Source organism: Contarinia nasturtii, unplaced genomic scaffold (assembly GCF_009176525.2).
Source record: "Contarinia nasturtii isolate CC-2019 unplaced genomic scaffold, AAFC_CNas_1.1 Cnas_scaffold_129, whole genome shotgun sequence".
Lineage (NCBI taxonomy): Eukaryota > Metazoa > Arthropoda > Insecta > Diptera > Cecidomyiidae > Contarinia > Contarinia nasturtii.
In genome coordinates this window covers 11,679,186-11,699,912 of record NW_022197486.1, presented here as the reverse complement: position 1 = coordinate 11,699,912, position 20,727 = coordinate 11,679,186, and the positions used below count along the sequence as shown (strand labels likewise).

General features: G+C 33.2%; 1 protein-coding gene across 1 annotated transcript in view; it reads left to right on the top strand.

The window, feature by feature from the left end:
- Positions 1 to 20,727, top strand: part of LOC116347683 (knirps-related protein-like) — a 44,952-nt gene that overhangs the window by 9,500 nt on the left and 14,725 nt on the right. The window contains exon 2 of the mRNA XM_031778387.1: positions 19,293 to 19,359. Coding sequence (XP_031634247.1) covers positions 19,338 to 19,359 — 22 coding nt within the window. The 5' untranslated portion in view covers positions 19,293 to 19,337. The remainder of the gene's footprint in view (positions 1 to 19,292; positions 19,360 to 20,727) is intronic.

Sequence of the window (20,727 nt, the reverse complement as noted above, 5' to 3'; positions counted from 1 at the left end):
ACTCTGAACACATATTCGCGTGTTTCTTAATGCATTTGTGCTCTTCTTTATTATTTATCTCACATGTGTCGAGACCAAGAACCAAGTACGATCAGATCGATGCAATAAATGGCTTTCATTTAAAAAGAACTGAAATAATTTACTTTTTAAATGTGCGAAACAAGCGATTTAATTTGGTTTCTATTCTTTGTCGACACATTGCCATTTTTTTGTAACCAAAATTCAACTATTTTTATTTTTTAAAAAATGACATCCTCTTACATATGTTCAACGATAATTTGTTGAATCGTTAAAACATTTGAGAGAAAAATGTTTCATTTCTTTCAGCGGTAACAATGTGAAAAATAACGTATGAACGAACGTATTTTTTTGGACGAACATTGATGATGGCCCATTAATTATCACGCATTTATAACGGCTGGATGCCTTTGTTAGCCGCTGAAATTTCGAGATTATTATCCGAAGAGCAGCAAAGATATTTGATGATTTGTGTTTTGTTTATGTGCAATGGATTTTGAAACTCACACAATTTAAATTGATTGATATGCTTTAATTTAGATGTTCATTTTAATAAAAGTGCATGTGCGATTGACATGAAATCGTCCGCTCCAAATACAATGTAAAGAGAAAATAACTGTTTTAATCTGATTCGTATTCCAAGCTTACTTCGTTAGCTATGGCACTAATTTTGCTTTGAAAATTTGCCAATTTTTCATTCCGTCAAATACGGCAACATTTTACGCCATACATTTCAATGGTAAATTTAAAACAAATGTTGATTTTCTCAAATTCACACTTTTTAACTGGAGCTTTTTCGATCGTGCAGAATTACATTGTTATAATCCAAGTACAAAATAAAAAGCTAAAAGGTGAAGACGAATCCATATTGAATCACAGAAATTCTTTCAATCACTTTTAGCGCTTTTTAATGAACAGAATTTAACATATACAATTTATCTACAATTTCATTGGAAAATCCGAGAGTGAAAAAAAAAATCACGCACATACACATTCAAAGTCATTGAATATTTTCACGCGAACTTGGTGGAATCGACGACGAAGACGAGAACAACGTCAATACGAATATGGAATTGCATTTTATAACTCTGGACCAACGATTAAATTGTAAACTAATAAATTTTATGGCTTTGAATGTGAAATGATAATTCATGCATTCGGTGAATTTTATGAATTGCTGCTACAAAAGATTCGAAACTGATATATTCGGGATTGTTCTGTTTGCCCGTAAACGTCCATATGAATAAAATGTTGAACGAGAGAAGAAGAAAAAAAAACATACACATACACGCGCGCGCAAGAACACCGATGAAATCAGAAAGAGATAATAATATTTCAATGAAATCGGTTGAAGCTGAGTGAGCATCGAGCCAGAATATCGACATAAGAGACAGTCACATTCAATATTCATTGGTGTCATTTGTGTGTTTCGTTTCGGGTGGTCAACAATGATAGAGAGAAGGAAGAACGAGAGGCCAAGCGGTTAGTTTGTTATGTAAATATCGACTTTGACGCATTTGGTCTTTCGTATAAATATGAACATTGAGCCATTGAGATTGCTTGCATGTGCATGTGCACCGTGTGTATATATTTTCACTCTTCGAATATAAATTTACCGTCTTAAAGCATAAACAAATACGATGACCGTAAAGACCACCGCACCACATATGCAAACAATTGACAAACAAAATGATCGTTTGTTATCGAACTTAGAATAGCGTTTGATTGGTGCCGCTTGCAAAAACACTCACACAAACACACACCAACACCACCACATCACAAACAACAACAAAAACAAGAAATTACCACAGATAAATTTACAACAAACAAATATGGGTGTAATCAAAGCGCGTAATGCCGAACATTCAGCAAATATCGAAAAATGAAATATGAGAATTAATTACTATCATAAAAAATCGTTTGCAATTGCGCCATACTTTTTTTTTCTTCACTTACAAGTTTTCTATGAAATTTCTTGGGATTTCATCTTTAAGTTTTTTTTTTGCGGTTCAGAAGTCGCAAGTAACGATCAATAGATTGATTTGAGATCAACAAAATATTGAACATAAATCAGACCAAAGCACTTGGAGAATGTCTGAAATCATGATGAAAATACAGAGTTAGTTTACATTTAAAGTAGCCATGAGCGCCAAGAATTAAAAGCCAAAGTGAATAATAATAAGTTTTATTAAATAGTTTTTTACCGCCGAGTGCATCAAAACGAAAGAAGATGAAGAAAAAAAATACTCAAGCCGTTTGCCCACTTGACACAGCACTCAGTACACTCATCTATACGAAGAAATGAAAATGCATTCACGGATGTTTCGTCTTTGTGCAGCCGTATGGTCAATGGCACTTCAGCAAATACTTAGTAGTGTGTAAACTTTAGTGCTTGTTTTATTTAGTTTTATTTAACTTTCCTACCGTCAAAGCGCGCTCGAAATAATGGGATAAATCGTTCATATTCCGATAAGTGTTTAAATTCAAGAGCCGATGGACATCAAGTGAGAAATGGAGAGATTCTTTCATATTCGCCACCATCACAATTGCACAAACAACGAAAAAAAAAAAGCAATGTTGCATTCAAGTTTCGTCAGCTTTTTCGTTTTTTTTTTACCGAAAATTCGTTGAAATACCATTTCGTTTCATGGGTGAAAAAGGCTAAAAGTGTGTGTAGAAGAATTGCAAAACAAGATATGTACTAACAAAAACTCACATTAAACAATCTCACAACAAAATCTGTACATATACATGGAAAGAAAATAAAATTCAAAGCCAAAATGAAACGAATAAGTAGCACAAAAAAATTAAAATGAGCTATAAAACATTGGGTTTTTCGGTCAATCGAACATTTTGTGATGATCACATGTGCCAAAATAGACAAATATTAAACTTTATTAAAATTATTTATCAACATTATAAGTCAAAAACTGCGAAAATCAAGAGATTTGAAATAGAGAGAATTATTATAATATGAAACAAATACGGGCAAAAATGACACACAAATATATATAAATGAACCAATACAAAACGCAGTAGAGCGGCAAATAAAAGCGTTTTAAGATCAAACATCTCTTAAAATAGAACAAAGAAATTGATTGTGTTGTCCAAATCTGGATGCGACGTGTGAATATGTAAATGCGTTCCGAACAATCATAATTTTCGAACTGTTCGCTTTTTGCTACCAAATCGACTTTAAACGTCGTGGAATTTCGACGTGATTGAACAATATTAGAAGCCCACAGACAACCGATTCGAGCACTTAAGCCATAATAAATTGAAATGGAACTATGGCATTAAAACAAAAAAAAGCGAGAGACGAGAGCAAAAGAAGAAGAAAAAAAGAAGAAGAATTTGTGAATAACAATAAAACACAAATGAATGAAAAAGAAGATGCCTTTTAATAATACGACCATAATAATGCTCAAAGACATTAATATATTAACAACTCGATGAGAAAAACGAATTAGAGGCAAAAAAAGGCATCAACATCCAAACCATTTGATTGTATGTATTGAATTTGCTAACAAAGAATGAAATCAATTCAACAGTAGCACTAAATGTTGTTGTCTTTTTTTTTGTTATTGTTGTTGTTGCTGTCATATTTCAATGAAGCCGATATATTTGAGGCACTAACGAATGGACATCCATTTTGTATCAATGAGGAAATCGCTTTGAGATATTAAACACTTTCCATGTGATGTTCGCATAATTCAAATGTTGCGACATCATGAAATTGCACTCAATGACAAAATGATACGTTTCGGATGTAAACATAATGATCATCAAATGATTCAATGAAAATGGAATTGAAATCGAACAGAAACAAAAAATTACTCTAAATTAGTGGAAGCAACTGGACGGTTTTGTTTTGTGCAATGTAAATAAATGCTTTTGTCATATACGCTTAATATTGTTGAACAACTGAAAAATCACCGGCCAAATGAGTATGAGCATGAATGGTGGGAAACGGCGACAGCAATTGATACGATTATTAGTAAATTGTTGTACAAACTTGAAACAGTTATGCAGCTGTCAAATTAGTAAAGTAGACTGACATTTAGCATCGGCTATGGATAAAACATTTTGTTAAGCAAATACATCCAAAATGAAGGGAATAAGTCTACCATAACAATGCAAATACGAAAATAAAATGTTGCTGTTCATAGCGTTGCCGAATGAAAGATTCGAAAAGAGCAACTCTCTTCTGAGAAGTAATCAAAATTGATATATAAATAATGCCGAAAAGAACGGCAATGGACAGCAATTACGTAAAAAAATGAAAAGAAAATATCTCCAAATTCTTTGAGAATCCAATTTCAAGCAACGACAATAGCACGAAACAATGAACGATCGACAATACCAGCATTACACGAATGACAATCATAGGTCGAAACACACCGGGAATAAAAAGCGAACGAGCAAATAATCATAAATGGGTTTGGTCACCGAAATTCCACATTAACATAGCAATTTATTTAATTTCTTGGCAATATATTGTATAGGAGCACCTTGCGTGCGCATTTTGAATATGATTCAGTTTTATTTTGACTTGATTTTTTTTCTTCACCATTTTGGAGCATCAACTTTTGACCGATGGTTGTTAAATCGCTTTTACCATCATCATTATCGTCAATGTTCATCGGAAGCATTAGCATCGGTAGAAAGTTGAACAGCAGCAACAGAAAAAGAAGAAAAAAAAATTGATAAATAAAGCAGAAAACAATTTTTAGATTGTAAACGCCAGAAAAGAGGTTGGCGCGTTACCATATAATTTATGCTCGTAAACGTGGATTAGTTGATGTTGAAAATTTCCGATTAATTGTTTGACGTCGATTTAAAGAAATTCAGATCTGTGAAAAATCAATTTAAACGTTTTGTTGGTGTTCACCGGCTACTACAATGTGGTCGGGCTATTTTTTGTTGTTGTTGTTGATGTTGTTAATGTCAAAAAATGCGTTCAAGACTTTAGACGAAAATTGATTTTCACAATTCATTATTTTAATGTGACCATGTCACGTACGCACTCTATTTTTCGACACTATTATATTTTATAACCGTCATTTGGACCGTTTTTTTTGTTCGTTTTTGGTTGTCAATTAAAAAAAAAAGAAGAAACAAAAGCACTCATTTTTGCTTTTTATGGATGTACACTTTAACATTCGATTCGCGTACGGTAGTTTATCTCAGTGATTTGATAGTTTCGAGACAAAAACCAAAGACTTAGTAGAGTATATGTATCGGTCGAACACTAATCTTAATATGGATATGAAAGAACTGACAAATAATGTTGATCGTATGTTTATAAAATTGTCAATCATTCATAGAAAAAACAGCGTTCAACAAAGTGAGCCTTTTTTTCCTATTAAAAAAAAGGTGTCACCACTCAATGTTAATTTAATCAATGTGAAATACTATACAATATCGCGAAAATTAGTGGAGATCGGATATGACAATATCTGTTTATACGGAGCAAACGTCTGGCGTTTATCCAATAAAGCGGCAATATAAATGTGATTTCTCTCGCCATTTGTATCACACAAGGAACTGATTCCAACTGGAAATTAATTTAAAAGAATGCGGCTAAGCAAAGCGTAGCAATTAAGGAACAATTTTTATGGGAAAGAAATATGAATAATCGATTGCTGAAATATAAATTAATAACGTAGGCACTAAATACATAAAAAAAAACATTATTTCACTTCTTCCTATGTCCAAGTATTCAACATTCAGAGAATATAAAAGCTTTGATCATCACCATTTGATGGCCAGCATTTTACTAAATAATAAAGCCGACAAACAAAATGAATACTATAAGTAGCGAAGGTAATTTCATCATTTGGAACTAGAAAACCTTTTTATCACACGAATATGATTTGATTTGTTCCACTTTAAGAATGCGCGGTATCGCTCTAATCCACGACGCAGTGCGTGTATCGATAATTCGTTAAATATTTTCTTCTCTCTCTCTCTCTCTCTCTCTCTCTCTCGCCTCCGTTGTTGTTGTTTTCTAATTCGCTCCAAAATATTAATTGAATTTTTCAAACGTATTAGTGTCGATGTTCTTTTTTCTTCATCTTTCTTATGTTTTAATTAACATTTTATAACGAAATTATGTTACTTCTTTTTGTTTTTCAACTTTGTTATTGATTTTTTTTCCGCCGCTTTTATTCAAACAATTCTTTGATGATTTTTATTGATTGCCACAATGTATATACATATTTTATTGTGATTTCTTTTCTCTCTCCCTTTCTTTCTCTCTCTCTCTCTTCTACACATCGCATAACATTCAGAAAAATTTCGCTGATCTTATTCATCTCTCGCTTCATATATGAAAATGTATTGCCACCGTTTATCGACTTAAATATTGGTTATTAGTATAAGTTCAGCTTCCTGTTCACTTTAATCCTTTGTCGCTTCTATTTCTAATAATACGAGTTACATTATTATTAAAATCAGTTTTGATTACGCCGCCTTTTGTTTGTTTGAGTCGATTTTCATTTTTTTTTTTTTCATGTTATCACTTTCTTATTGATGGAAGTCAATACGCAAATGACCCAATTGAAAGAGTTCAGGGAAAAAAATGATTTTCCAAATAAGAAATGCAAATAACAATTGAAGCAATCATATTTTGGTTTTCATAATTCATTTTCTCGCGTCTTTTTTTTTGTTCGTGTCTTTTGAGTAATTCCCAATAATTTTGACACATTCCAATTTTTTTTTTTGGAGGTTGTCACCGTTAGGTTAGTTGAACAGTGTCCAAAAAAAAAGTAGTCATAATTAATGTTTATCGCCAAACGTTGGATATATTAAGGAATTTATGTTCACGATAACATTGACAGCTGCGCAAAATTATGATAAAATTAATTATGCTTCATTCATTATTCAATTTAAAGTCGATTAAAATTTATGCATATCCAGAGAAATGATTAAAAAGCAGCACCGAGTGACGAGCGCGTTGAGGAAAACAAGACACCGTAAATTTGGAAATTCGCGCCAAATGGACACGAAAGAGAGAAAAAAAACTGAGCTAATAACAAATCCAACCAAGATGAAAAATTTATTGACAATTTATGTAAAGCCGCGTATACTTAAAGAAGTGAAAGGGCAACCAGATCGAATTGCTAGAAAAGAAGCAAACAAAGCGAATAAATCACTCAGCCAAAAAAAAAAAAATCAAAATCGCATTGAAAAGGAGGATTCTTGTGATTGATCGCAAACAATACACAGCTTATAAGTAGTAAGTGTATATGGTGGCAATATGAATTTTGTCGATTGCAGTAATCGAATTATGTATCACGCATATTGATCACTCAATTAATTTATTATTCACAAATAAAAGCCATTGACCATTTTGCCTAACCGCGTCACAATCTTTCACGAATTAATTCTGTGAAGAAGAAGAAGGAAGAAAAAAATAAATAATCAACAACCACAACAACCAAGCGTATCATGTGCTAATATAATCAATGAATTACATGCCTAACTCTACTTTAAGTAGAAATCTATCCCGATGTAAAACATACAAAGTGGTCGGCATGTGCTACTACTAAAAACGAAGAAAAATGAACAACAAGACATAATCTGCTTACTAACAACTTGATCCAGACGCGCAATAATAACTAAAACGAACAACAAGAACACATATCAATAGCACGTAAACTAGAAAATCTTCTGTTCATTTGATCATATCTCTACTTGATATAGATTATATTCACAGATGCAAATGACACTCTGCACAACAACAACAACACCAAAAAACACACGATACACGGTTATTTCCATCAGGTTGAATTTTATCAGTAATCAACATGGTGAATAAATGTTTGTCATTAAATTCAGCAAAATGAACGAAAAATGTGGAGTTAAGTGGGCATAGATTTGATATTTTCAATGTGATTATGAATAAATGGGGCAAAATCGGTCGAATGAAATTGAAGATATGAGAATGTGATATAAGACCATTAATTCACCACAAATTTAGCAGTTTCCATCGATTCGTTTCATATGATTTCCTTTTTTCATCATTTTATTTTTCTTCGCCACGGAATTCTTATTATTTCCATAAAATTATCATAAATTTTATCGTGCCATACAAATAGTTCGAGAACATTTTAGGTAAAAAAAAAAATCAAATAAATGCATACCAAACACATCGAGATTATGAAAGGTCTGAAACAAAGACAAAAACCGAATTTCAACACATTTTATATTCAGATTAGGTTAATGAATGACCAAATTACTATCGATCACGTAAAATGCCATCTGTATTCAACAAAATCAATGCTAAGCACTGAACATGCAAGCGTGATTGCTTGCAGTAGCACCTCTGCCACTACATTTTTTTGGAATGTTTTTTCATCGCCGTTGTTTCGTCTTCGTACGAATGAAAAATGGTTTTGTATCAATTAAGCTGAAACCATCATCGTAAATTAACTTGTGTTCAAACCATATATTTTGCATCACCTCTTTCATGACATATTCTACCAATAGCCACTGGAATCAAATTGAAATTCAACGAAAAAACAACACAACGATATATTTCGATTTCAGAAAAAGAAATATAAATTTGAAGCTATTCAAATGCCATACCAGTGGCGAAAAATAACATACTAAACTTTTTTAAATGACGCAGTTATAATTTTATATTTTTCACTTTGTCGTGCTCATAACGCAAAAATTATAGAACGATATAGCTAGATATGGACTGTATTAAAGAAAGTTAAGCTTCTCATCACAAATGCTACGAATCTAATTATGTTAATGGATGCCATAACTTGAAATTTATTAATTGAAAACGGTCGAGAAAAGTTTTTATCCATAAGTAACCGATTTCAGAATCGGCGGTTCCGAACAAAAATCAGAAATAGTTTTATTGCATATGACAGAAAATGAATGTTATTTCATATATTTTTTTGAGATAAATTTTCGATGATTTAGTTATTTTGAGAATCCATATGATTGAAATTCAAGTATTCATTATCATTCAATTGGGTCGTTGACACTGGATACATTGCTGAATATGAACAAATTCAGATCAATTACCATACAGAAATATTTATCCATTATTTATAAATCACGTACTTTTCTCCGTGTCTCTTTTCGCCTTTATCCAGTCTTTGTTTGTATGCCATTGAATCGGTCAAATAATTGCTTGGATATGGGATTATACATGAAAGAAAAAACAACAATTTTCTCCTCTTAAAAAATGCAATAATATTTTCCATTATTTTGAATATTGTTGGCGTACAAATACGGTGCAAGAAACGAAACTATACACAATGGTATGTTTGGTCTCGCATTCCATTGAAATGTATACAATGAAGCAGAACGTTCGAATTACGTATTCAGATGTCAACGTTGCTGCTTCTTTTATTCACTCGTTTTATTTTTATTTTTTTTTTGTAAATGAATAAAAATCACATATTTAAGTGGTCATTTTTTAAAGATGGGGGCGAATAATGTGCTCTACTTTAACATAATTTCGACACTTTTTTCTGTATTTGACTTTGTGTTTCAGAGGCAGCTACCATACATGGTACACTCTTAATTCTGTGACAAATGATCGAAGAAAAACGTTTACAAAGTGAAAACACATAAAATATTTTCACTGTGCAACGGTGTTTCGATTTTAACAATAAGACGATGTTTAAACTTTCTACCATCTTTCATTAATTTGTAAATTTTTTAGCGTTTTATGAACGATGTGACACAAAATAGGAGAAATGGCTTGCATTTCATATATGATGCAATGTGAGGTTTTTTTTGTTTTGTTCTTAATCTTATTTCGGCTCAGTACACTATAATTTATCTTTTTGGTGCGTTTCATATGTGAAGTGAGTATATCACCCAAGTAAACGATGTAAAGGCCATTAAGAAAAATGAGAGAGCAACCAAGATGTAATTGTGTCAACATTGCAAGCTCAGCTATAAAATTGGAATGTTTGCTTCAACCGATAGTAAAATAAATCATTGGAACTATGAATTGATTACCAGTCACAAATTGCACACTGAATGTCAGTCCAAATAAAATGTGCTTCAATTATTATATGATACATTAATATTTATGATTTTTTTGAAGAAAAAAAAAATCGATATGTCGTCATGGAAAATCGAATGCCAAGTTCAATTCCGTTCAGAAATGCAATAAATCTCGATTGGACAGCGACTGTGGCCGATGTGCGTTATTTTAGCAGCAGCCTATTGCTGCCTGCCATTTCTGTTGTTATGGGTTGTATTTTATTTTTTACTCTGGAAAAAAAGCCATTTTAATCAACTGAATATCTGCAAAGTAGCCAAGTCATAATAATGTCCATTCATCAGAAAAGTGAATTTCACCCAGAAAAGCCATTAACAACATCACACTGTGGTAGCTTAACATTGGTATTGCAAAACGTAATTTATTGAAGCACTTTTATGTTAGACGAATTGAAAAACGTTATTGTCTCGACATATTTTGTAGAGTACGTCAGCTCATAAAGCATTTGCCGATGATGCACTTCATCGTGTTCGCATTGCGCTTCTTATGTAGCAAATGATGTTGTTAAGACGGTGTCCGAAATACACGCAAGTGCCATTGAGTAAAGTAAAAAGTACGACCGAAAAAAGGCGAAGTGAAAAGGAAGAAAAAAAAGACGAGCAAAAATAAAACTGAATGCGACGTAGCGAGAGTCGATTTAGTCGGACACAAAATGCACATTACATTTTTCGTTCCTTGTTTGGCATCTCTGTAACATAAGCGATGAACATTTTTTTTGTCGTCGTCGTCGTCGTCGTTGTTGTTGTTACTTATTTCTGTTTCATTTAGACGATGAATACGAAGCTTTCAGTAAAGTTAAGTGGATTGAGCTGTTTAAACAGCGGTTCTTGAATGAATGCAAGTGGAAGCGTGATGATTCGCAAATATAAATAGCTAATCTGCTGAACCTTTCGATAATTCATACAAATGCGGCAATTTTGCAAAGGAAACACAAATGCAATGTTAAACACTCCGTTATAATTCGACCGGGAGGCCTACCCAAACCAACTAACAACAACTACATCATCAGCAATGCTCAAATATCTATGGATCTATGTTTATGTCCATTGCGATCAGTTTACTCTTTTTCTCTTTCTCTTTCTCTCTCTCTTTTTAAATATTGTCGCGTTTTTTTTTTCACTCATATTGGTATTCATTTTGCTATACGCTTTTAATAGATTCATTTTAAGTTATGCGTACGATTCTCAAGTTGTCTTCACATAAAATAATGATGCATGATTTTGTCTGGGTCCGTTGATGATTTATAGTAGCATCTAAAAGCACATAGATATGGAAAATTAAGGAAATAATTCAGCTGAAAACGGCACAGGCCACATTGTTCTCAGCTAAACATCTCAACAAATTTCAAGCTCTTTTTTTTCGTGAACTGGACATCTCTCTGAACGCACCACGGCATCAAGAATGTGCAGATGAAGACGAAAAAAAAGGCCAACAACATTAAATAAACTAGAAATATGTTTTCTTTTGATCACGCATTTAAAACGCCGTGGTACCCAAATGATTCGAAAGTCAGTGAATTTTCTTTCATTTTTCGTTTCATTTTGTAAAATCGCATTTTAATCAAAGTCGGTTTGAATTGCAAATGTACATTCGAACACGTAATAAATCGTTTGCATTCTCAAAAGAAATTGCTTCATACATCCCGAAACCGTGTGCGCTGCACAAAATAATTTATTAGTTTGCAAAGATTTTTCGTTCACTACATCAACTCTAGTTCTTTTCACTATATTTGGTTCCGATTCGATTGGATTTTCGACGGTGTTTGTTTGCATCGATGATATTATAAACATGCAAGCTATTGCCTGCTTTTGTTGTTCGATGTTGGAAATGTGCACAAGTCACTGCAGTGGCCCGAATTCATCTAATAAAAACATCAAAGCACCACAACATTGCTTTACCACTCAAAATATAACCAATTCACCGAAATGTTTTACAATATAATCGATTTGATGTAGTAACATGATGAAATTGAAAAAAAAAAGAAGTTTATGGTTAACGGAATGGCGAATGTGCCAACCGAATATTCACCGACATACACTTCCGCCACGTAACTTCCTCTTTTAATTATTTAAATTGTAATTGTTTGCGTCCTTATCTCGATGTTGTGTTAACCCAAATTCACGCAAACTTTCTCGTGCCATTAGCAAGAAACGGCAAAACAATCACCGAATATTTTATTTTTTATTTTTCTGTTTCAAGAATAACTAATAACTAAGTTCTCACAACACACTGTACCCTTTTAATATCATTTGGTTTTGGCGGTTGTTACTGATTTGTTGTTGCTGCTGTTGTCGTTCGGTTCGGTGCTGTGATTTTTGGCTGCTTCCATTTAGAAATGATCTTTGCGATGGAGTGCAGCATTTACAAAATTCGATTAATTAGTTGGAACAACGAAGAGAGTGCATTGCATGCAACGAATTATGTTAATAGTGCGATGTCGATAAATCCTTTCACGTTATTCAATTGAGACAGTGCACTTTGTGCAATTTCGCATTAAAAAAACTCAATGAGTTTCGATTAAATATTATGAGTTGCCATCGAATTAAAACGAAGTGATCGAAAAGCGAAAAGAGAGAATGAAAAAGATACCCAGCAATCACAATTAGGCGAAGTGATGAGAATTGTATTATAATTAAAAGTTCAACAATCGACCGGTTTTTTATGGGAACCATCACCAATTCGATTGCATTCAATCATCAACTCTGGATATATACTCTGTATAAATATATTTTTTTGTTTCCCTTTTTTCTGTCTCTTTATCCAAGCGAAAATATTCGACGAAAAAAAAACTGTTGTGATTGTCATCGGTCACCGAAAAGCCGTTGTCTTACGATTATTTTTAAAACAAAAATTCGAAATGAAAATGATTTTATTGTTTAATTTCGTGATTTTTTGACCAAAGTTCGGCTAGTTAAAAGGTCATAAATTTGATGTTTTATACTCTCATCAAGAGATACAAATGCACAAATTAACCGATCCGATGTAGCACATCTTATTTTTTTTTTGTTTGTGTCTCTCTTTCGGCTAATTTTATTTTGCCGAATTAACTACACAAGTCATATAACAATTATCAAGTTGTCATGACGTCAACAAAAAATACTAATGATTTGCACTGCGGCCAAGCGATAATGTCCAACGATAGGATGTCTAATTGCACTCATCAACATCATTTGATTAAACGTAGCGACGAAGAAAAAAAAGAAGAGTATTGCCGGGAAGCACATGCGCTTTGGGCGTAAACAGTGGTCGCAAACGGCAATATTAACTTCAGTTAAATTAAGCAAATGTCTTTTGACCGTTTGTACATTATCCGGCGTTACGGGTTATATGAAGAAAAAAAATGCATGTCAAGTATTCTGCTCTTATTCATGAGGCGCATAAAATGATCGAGCTACCTGAATGCACTTATCATACGCACCGGGTCGATCAAAGATGCCAATTCATGGCCAAATTTGAAAGTGTAATTTTGTTTGATTTTATCATTTTACGATTATTAATTGTGAAATTAAAGCTATTCAAATTTCGGTGGGACTGTGAACGCACGGTATGAATGTGTGTGGTCAGCAAAATCTGATATTTCACACTCATATCCCCCCTCCGTATTTATTCGGATTGTGCAAAATTCTGGATGCACCTTCCAGTATCTTTTTTTCGTATGACACTTACACACACAGAGATAATATTTCATTGTCTTTTAATTTGGGTCCAAAATGCATTGAAGCTTAAACTGTTGGACCGATTCGTGATATGATCAGTTCATCACAAGCGATCAGCACATCGTGCAAAGCAATCGTAAGGTTTATCATTTATTTCGTTTATTTGTTCAATTTAGATTGGTGAATCAAGACGATTTTCGAAGAAATAAAGTTTTAAATTAATAATAACCAAATGTGTATAAACTTTAAATATATTTCACCATCGTCTTGACGAGAGTTTTCGAATTAAAAGTGTTGCACATCTAGTTTCAAATAAATTCACCGTGAAAAGATTGAACGAGTAGTGCACCATCAGAGATAAGAGTTCATTGAATTTCGATTAGTGTCCAACTTGTGTGTGTGTGCGTATTTTCTCTTCTAATATCATTTATTGAAATTTTCAATTGCATCGCATATACTAAATGATCTATCGTTCGACACTCATAAATCGAACTCAAACTGATTCAATTTATTTTAATGAGTTCCCACGGCCTTGTACCAGTCACTTTATTTATTTTCGTGTTTTCTATTTGTTCGGCCCTCCATGTAGAAGACTCTCTTTCATTTCGAACGTTTAGCCATTGGTAAACGTAGCCAGCCGTGTGTTTTTTTCTCTCTTCATTTCATCTTCACTGGAATTGAAATGGCAGTGTGTGTGTGCGTGCGCGAGCGTTTGCTCGTTTTCGTACTCGCACTTGTATATTTTCGTATCTATTCCGATAATTTCTGATGTTATATTTTTCAATGGAAAAGTGCGTGTTGTTGTAATTGGTGTATAACATACAAATAATTTGATTTTCATTTTGTTAGTTCACATGCGCCTCGATCGTGTTATTTCGTTTTCGTGTTATTTTTGTATTAATTGAATGTCGCTACTTTTACTATTATATGTAATGTATTCAATTCGGTTATGTTTGTATTCATTTTATGCATTGCCCGGCCCGATGCGCACTGTACAGTGTACACACAGTGTATGCTCATCTTTGTTGGATGATTGGTGAAGATATAGGCCAAAAAGACCATGATAGATCATGTTAAATGGTTTCAACGAAGTCGGCAACTGCAAACGAACAGACTATTCACTTTAAATATTAAGCGTGTTTGTGTTTGCATTCATTTCTTTTATTTGTTTACGCTCTCACATTTGATCGTATTTTTGTGATTTTTGAGTGGCGATCATATTCGATGGCCATTTCTTTTGTACCAATCACACATATACACCATAAAAGCTGAAAAATATTGTCGAAACGATTTCAAGATCTCTTCACATAACATTCGGGGAGTTTTCATTTAAACAATTGGTGCTACTAGTCATTTGAAGCACACTAAAAATGCTCATGCCATAATCTTTCGATGATAATTGTTTTGGATGTTTCTTATCGCATTTATTATTGATCTTTTGAATGAAGTGGATTGCTCCCGTCCGATCATAAAATTATCGGCTTCTCTCTCTCTCTCTCTCTCTCGTCTGTTGTTCTCATTTTTTTTTTGTTTTATTTTTGTCCAATTGCATTTTGGTTTGTATTTTGCGTGTCATTCCATGCGACCACGGTTCTCACACATATTATATATTTTTTTCTTCTTAATTTTCATTTTTCGTTTCTTCACGCACATTCTTCGATCATTTCTCACTCTGATATTACTATTTCATTTTTTGTTTGTCTCTTTGTTCGTTGATGTTAATCAATAAATAAAAAATAAAACAAAAAGCCGACAACATGCAATGAAATGTACAATTAGCGCACATAAAAGACGCGAGAAATGTTACGATCGAAACATACTCAAAATTGAAACGAAGAGACGAGAAGAAGCAAACGTAATAAATAGTCTCAATGGCCAGCACCGAAAAAAAACCCGAACCATTAGAGCTATTGACTTGAGTTCTCTCTCGCTGTTATGTCAATATCAACGAAGATCAAACGTATTAAATGCTTTTCGACTGAATTTACATTGTACTTTAGTGTTTACCTTTGAAATTAGCAAAACCATTTTAAACAAAAATATGTATCAAACTAGAACTATAAACATTGACCGTTGTCATGCAATTTTAATGAATGAGATATTTTTTTTTCAATTTTTCTTTTCCGTTGAGTAATCAATTGTGTGTTAATATGTGTTAAAGATTACAAGCAATCGTTGAAAATATAAAAGCCTCTGTGAAATGAAAACACATACAAAATAAATGATTGTTTGATTTTCGATTAGAATCCATATTAATTTGCACATTTTTCATAAATGGCTTCAATAACAAAGGTTGTATGTCGCTCACTGTGATCACAATACAATTTGATCCGAGCGCAAGTAAATACAAATGCCCACGGGAGTTGATATTCAATCGAGATCAGTCGCTTGTTAAACCATTTTGTTTCGTTATTGTTTTGCGCAAATTTAATTCTAGAAAGAAATGATTCGAATAATATTTGCCAAGCACTGTGAGAAATGAATTCAATGACTGTTTAAAAAAAAAATATAAGGAATAAAATCTGCAGTGCAACAATGATTTCATAACAATGAATGATAATAAAATCTCCTCAATACGTTGCCAATTTTTGGTGAATTAGGAGTTCAGCAATGAACAATTGTTCAGCATACACACATTGATTGTTCAAACATCTGAACCTAAAATTCTTCATATAGATTTATGTATATTTTCGTATCGAGATAGGGGGGTCCATCAAGTGATTCAACGCAATTCTCGAGATTATGATATTGTTGAAAGATTGAACCTGTTTGCGTTGTGCCAGCACCATGCATATGGTCGGCAATCGGGCAAAATATCGGGCAATCGTCCATTTAAATATTGTACCATGAAAGTGTACACAAATGTGATTCCAACAATGATTTATATTATCGATGGAATGAACAAGCAAATGCTAAATTTGATTTTGATCACTTTGACATCACTCTGTCGAATGGATATGGTGGCCGCGTTTTTATTGAATGTAATACAAACAGCATAATTCATTTTCGACTACCATAGCCATACAGAAATGAAAATGGTGAATTGATTGCATACAGTTAACCCATCGTGTGTATAGTCACAAGAGAGGTATACAAGACATGTCCATCTAAAACATCATTGAAAACAATCTCACGAGCATCAAATCGTCAACGTTATCGCAACTACATTTCCAAGTGACAGATCATTCAATGCGCTCGCCATGCCACTTCGATTGTTTTGACCAAAAATGAATCGAAACAAAAATCAAATTCAATGAAATATTTCGTGTTTTATTATGGAAGTTGAACGATGTACGCGCACGAGCACGCAATTGAATTGTTGCACCAATGGAAACCGAAGCGGGCAAGAGGAACAAGAGAACACAGCGTACAGTGCAATAAATGTAAACAGAAAAACGGGCAACGACAAGAAATTATCATACGAAAAAGCGATGTCATGACGCAGTTTTCATTGCATATTGAACGATAATCATTCCACATACACAATTGCAGATGCACTTTGCTGAATAGATAAAATACAAATCGAATTACTATTTTGCAATGTGTTCCCACACGCGTGCAAAAAAATAGTAGCCAAAACAAAGCAAACATGAACGAATCAATAAAAATGCAAATATCATTCAAAGCACATGTGAGCTCTGGACTATCTCTCTCTCTCTCTGTGTGTGTGTGTGTGTGTCTTGCTATCACTCTCTGGCTTGTGCAAAAGTGCATACTCAACGGCCAAACAACGAACTCGATCGCAAATATACAATGTACTCTGCGTAAGATCGTTCTGGAATTTTAATGCGAACATGACCATTAGACTGACTTGGCGGAAACATTCTATCTCTCTCTCTCTCTCTCACTGCCAAATGGGATTGATTTCGCTTCCAATTGAAGATGTCATCAATTCGTGACTCATCAAAGTTTGAGCAATGTGAAAATATGCAGACCGATTTAAGATCGGCTCAGCACGGTTTGGCATTCCATATCAATTTTGAATAATGATTGAAATTTCGTGAACAGTCTAATAAAACTTGATCGATCTTTGTGTGCAAAGTGCAAATCTCAATCGATGAGAAACTGAAGTGAGCAACAATGACAAGTTTGATTTTGAAAAAATAACTGCATACTTCATTCCTTAAATGTTACTTCAAATTATGGATTATAAATATGGAATACATAAAGCACACGCACCAAACTTTTTATGCTAGATGTAAGGAGAGGCAAGTAGATATGTTAAAAAAATGCAAAATGTTCTTGTTTTTTTTTTTAATTTGTCCTGCCTCTCTTTGAACGTATTTCTGCGCACGCCTCTGGCTAGATGAGATTTAAAACTGCTGCGAAGACATTTTTCATTTGTACTCTTTTATCAGTATACAAAAATCGCGAACGTCTCAAATCCAGCAAGAGAAATATCACTTGCCATCTTAAGCAGTCCCAAATAATCGCATCACTACTTTACACATTCAAATTATAGTTTATTTGTCAAATAACATCTTCATTACGTGATTAATTGAAATCATTTCTACTTGTCTCACCGGTTTTCATTGGCGACTGGTGACGACTTGATCCACAAAATAGTTGTATTAAATTCAAAGGAATAGATTTGTTTCATGCTAACAAATGTAATGAAAAATCAACAAAACAATTCAGTTTTCGTTTGTAATTTGTGTGTTTGTGTGTGTTGTGAGAGTTTGTTATTCGTCATTTTCAGAGATACGGTATTTAGTTTTAGTGGTGTACAATGTTATTGAACACACGTTTATAGCTTGTACCACACACTGTAATATATCACACACAGATGGATAAACGAATGATAATAGAAACCGATTAACCTTTAGTCATTGCAATGATTTATTTTATTCAATCATCTTGATTACATGCATTTCAATCTGGTATTGTTATTCTTCTCACTGGATACACTCGCCATTTCGTTTCCCTCTGTCTTTCGTTTGTTTGTTCATTCGTGTATTTTTGCTGTATTTTCTGTTCGATTTACGTCTCGTGCGAGCGCTAGCGCGAGCCTCTGTATTGCTCAAGTATTTTAGTTTATGGTTGCTATCTTTTTTTTTCTTCTCTTCTCCCTGTCTTTGTTCGGTTTTGCATTTTTATTGCATTATTATAATCGTGTGGAAGAAATAACGACGGGCATCGTAACAAAAATGAACATAGAATTGTATTGTGTAAACACATAAAAACGAGCACAAAATGATAAATAGAGGATTCTTTATCGAAATATGTACAGAATTAAAAAAAAAAATCAAACCAATACAAGTGTATTTGCATACACTTTGCAATATAGTCTTGGCCTCGAACTGACCACGCCGAGGCAATACATTTTGAAAAGCGTTTGTAAACATCTTTCAAAATGTGTTCAATGAATGCTAATAGCAATAAGAAAATCGCAAACATTTCAAATGACAACTAAGTCACGTGTATTTTATAGATTTTAAAATTGTTCCGATGAAAAAGAAACTACATATGATCTAAATCTTACAATGAAATCTCTACTGATGCCACTTGCTTTTGTGCTTATATGTTCATAATTTTTCTAACGATTTTTTTTTTCTTCTTTTTTTTTCACATATTTTTAGATATCGCAACTATTGTCTACGGATCTGAAATTTGTTCAATCATCGATGTTAAATCCTCATCTACTCGGTATGCAATTTAATTAATTATTTCGTTCTTTCTTTCACAAGCATAAATATAAGTTCACCTCTCATTTGGTAGGGCCATCTCAATAATTGTGATCTAATTCAATAGAAATATCAACACATTTAAACGCTTAAACGATGATCACGGCGATAAAATGAAAGAAACCATAGAATATGCGCGGTTACGGTATGGAACACCAAAGCAGCGGCCAAGTGAGAGAATTGTGAACGATGTGAAGAAGAATTATGTTAGCCATATTCAAAAGAATAGATTGATGATTGACATGAGAATGACGTCATGTTCCCTTTTACATCGCATATTAGTTCCAAAAAATTTGACAACATTCATTCATTTTCAAGCCATTCAGAGTAAAGCGTATGAATGAAAAAGCCCATAATCTTTTCATGTGTCATAATAATCGTTCTTCCTATCCATATCTAAAAACACTTTGAATTCGTCGTCGTCGTTTTTTTTATTGTATCGAATTTTTAAGTCTCATAAATTTTACATAAGAAAAACACTTGTTCGAAAATACTTCGCGTCAATGCATGTGAAGTAAACAGAATAGAAATCAAAGTTCAACACACGCAATTAAAATTCATTTGTCTCAGCTATTGGGTCGCGCAGTCGACCGCAAGCAAGTCAACTTGCGCAGAAAGATACCACGTAAACAAAGCGAAAAGCGAATAAAGAACGAGAATGAGAACGAAAATGGAAAAGAGAGGAAAAAAAATGATTTTTGATCGAAATCTGTATCAAATTAAAAATCGGTGTGTGTGTGTGCATATGTGTATTGTACCACACGAGTTTATATTCTGTTTGCGTCGTTTTGTTGCCAGGTCAAGAGGAATTTTTGTTAAACAAACCCAACAAATTTTTGAACACAATGAATAGATAATTTGATTATGATTTGTTATTTTTTTTTCTGCTCAATTTTTATGTTATTGTTGTTGGGAGTTGTTGAAACGCGCGGTGTGTTTTCTTTCATTCATCCAACCGACAAACTATGAAATCGACCGTAACTGCGGGAAATTTTCAATCAAAACGTCAAAAAAATCAACATTATGAGTTTTGTTATAAGAATCCCTCACTTTTCTCCGCATAATTCAGCCGACTTTTCAGCTGGAAATGATGATTTGTTTTGACTCTTTGATTCGATTCGATTTTCATGTTTGTTTGAATAAATAAAGATGCAAGAACAACAACGAAAAATTATACGATCTTCTTCGCATATTCTTTATTGGATTTGCTGGCTTATTTGTTATTAAAATGAAATAATTTCCATTGATTAGCTTCAGTCATAGACATTGTGTGCACCGCTCTTTTACCAGCAGATAGAGCAAAAGACGAAAAAAAAACACACCAAATCCA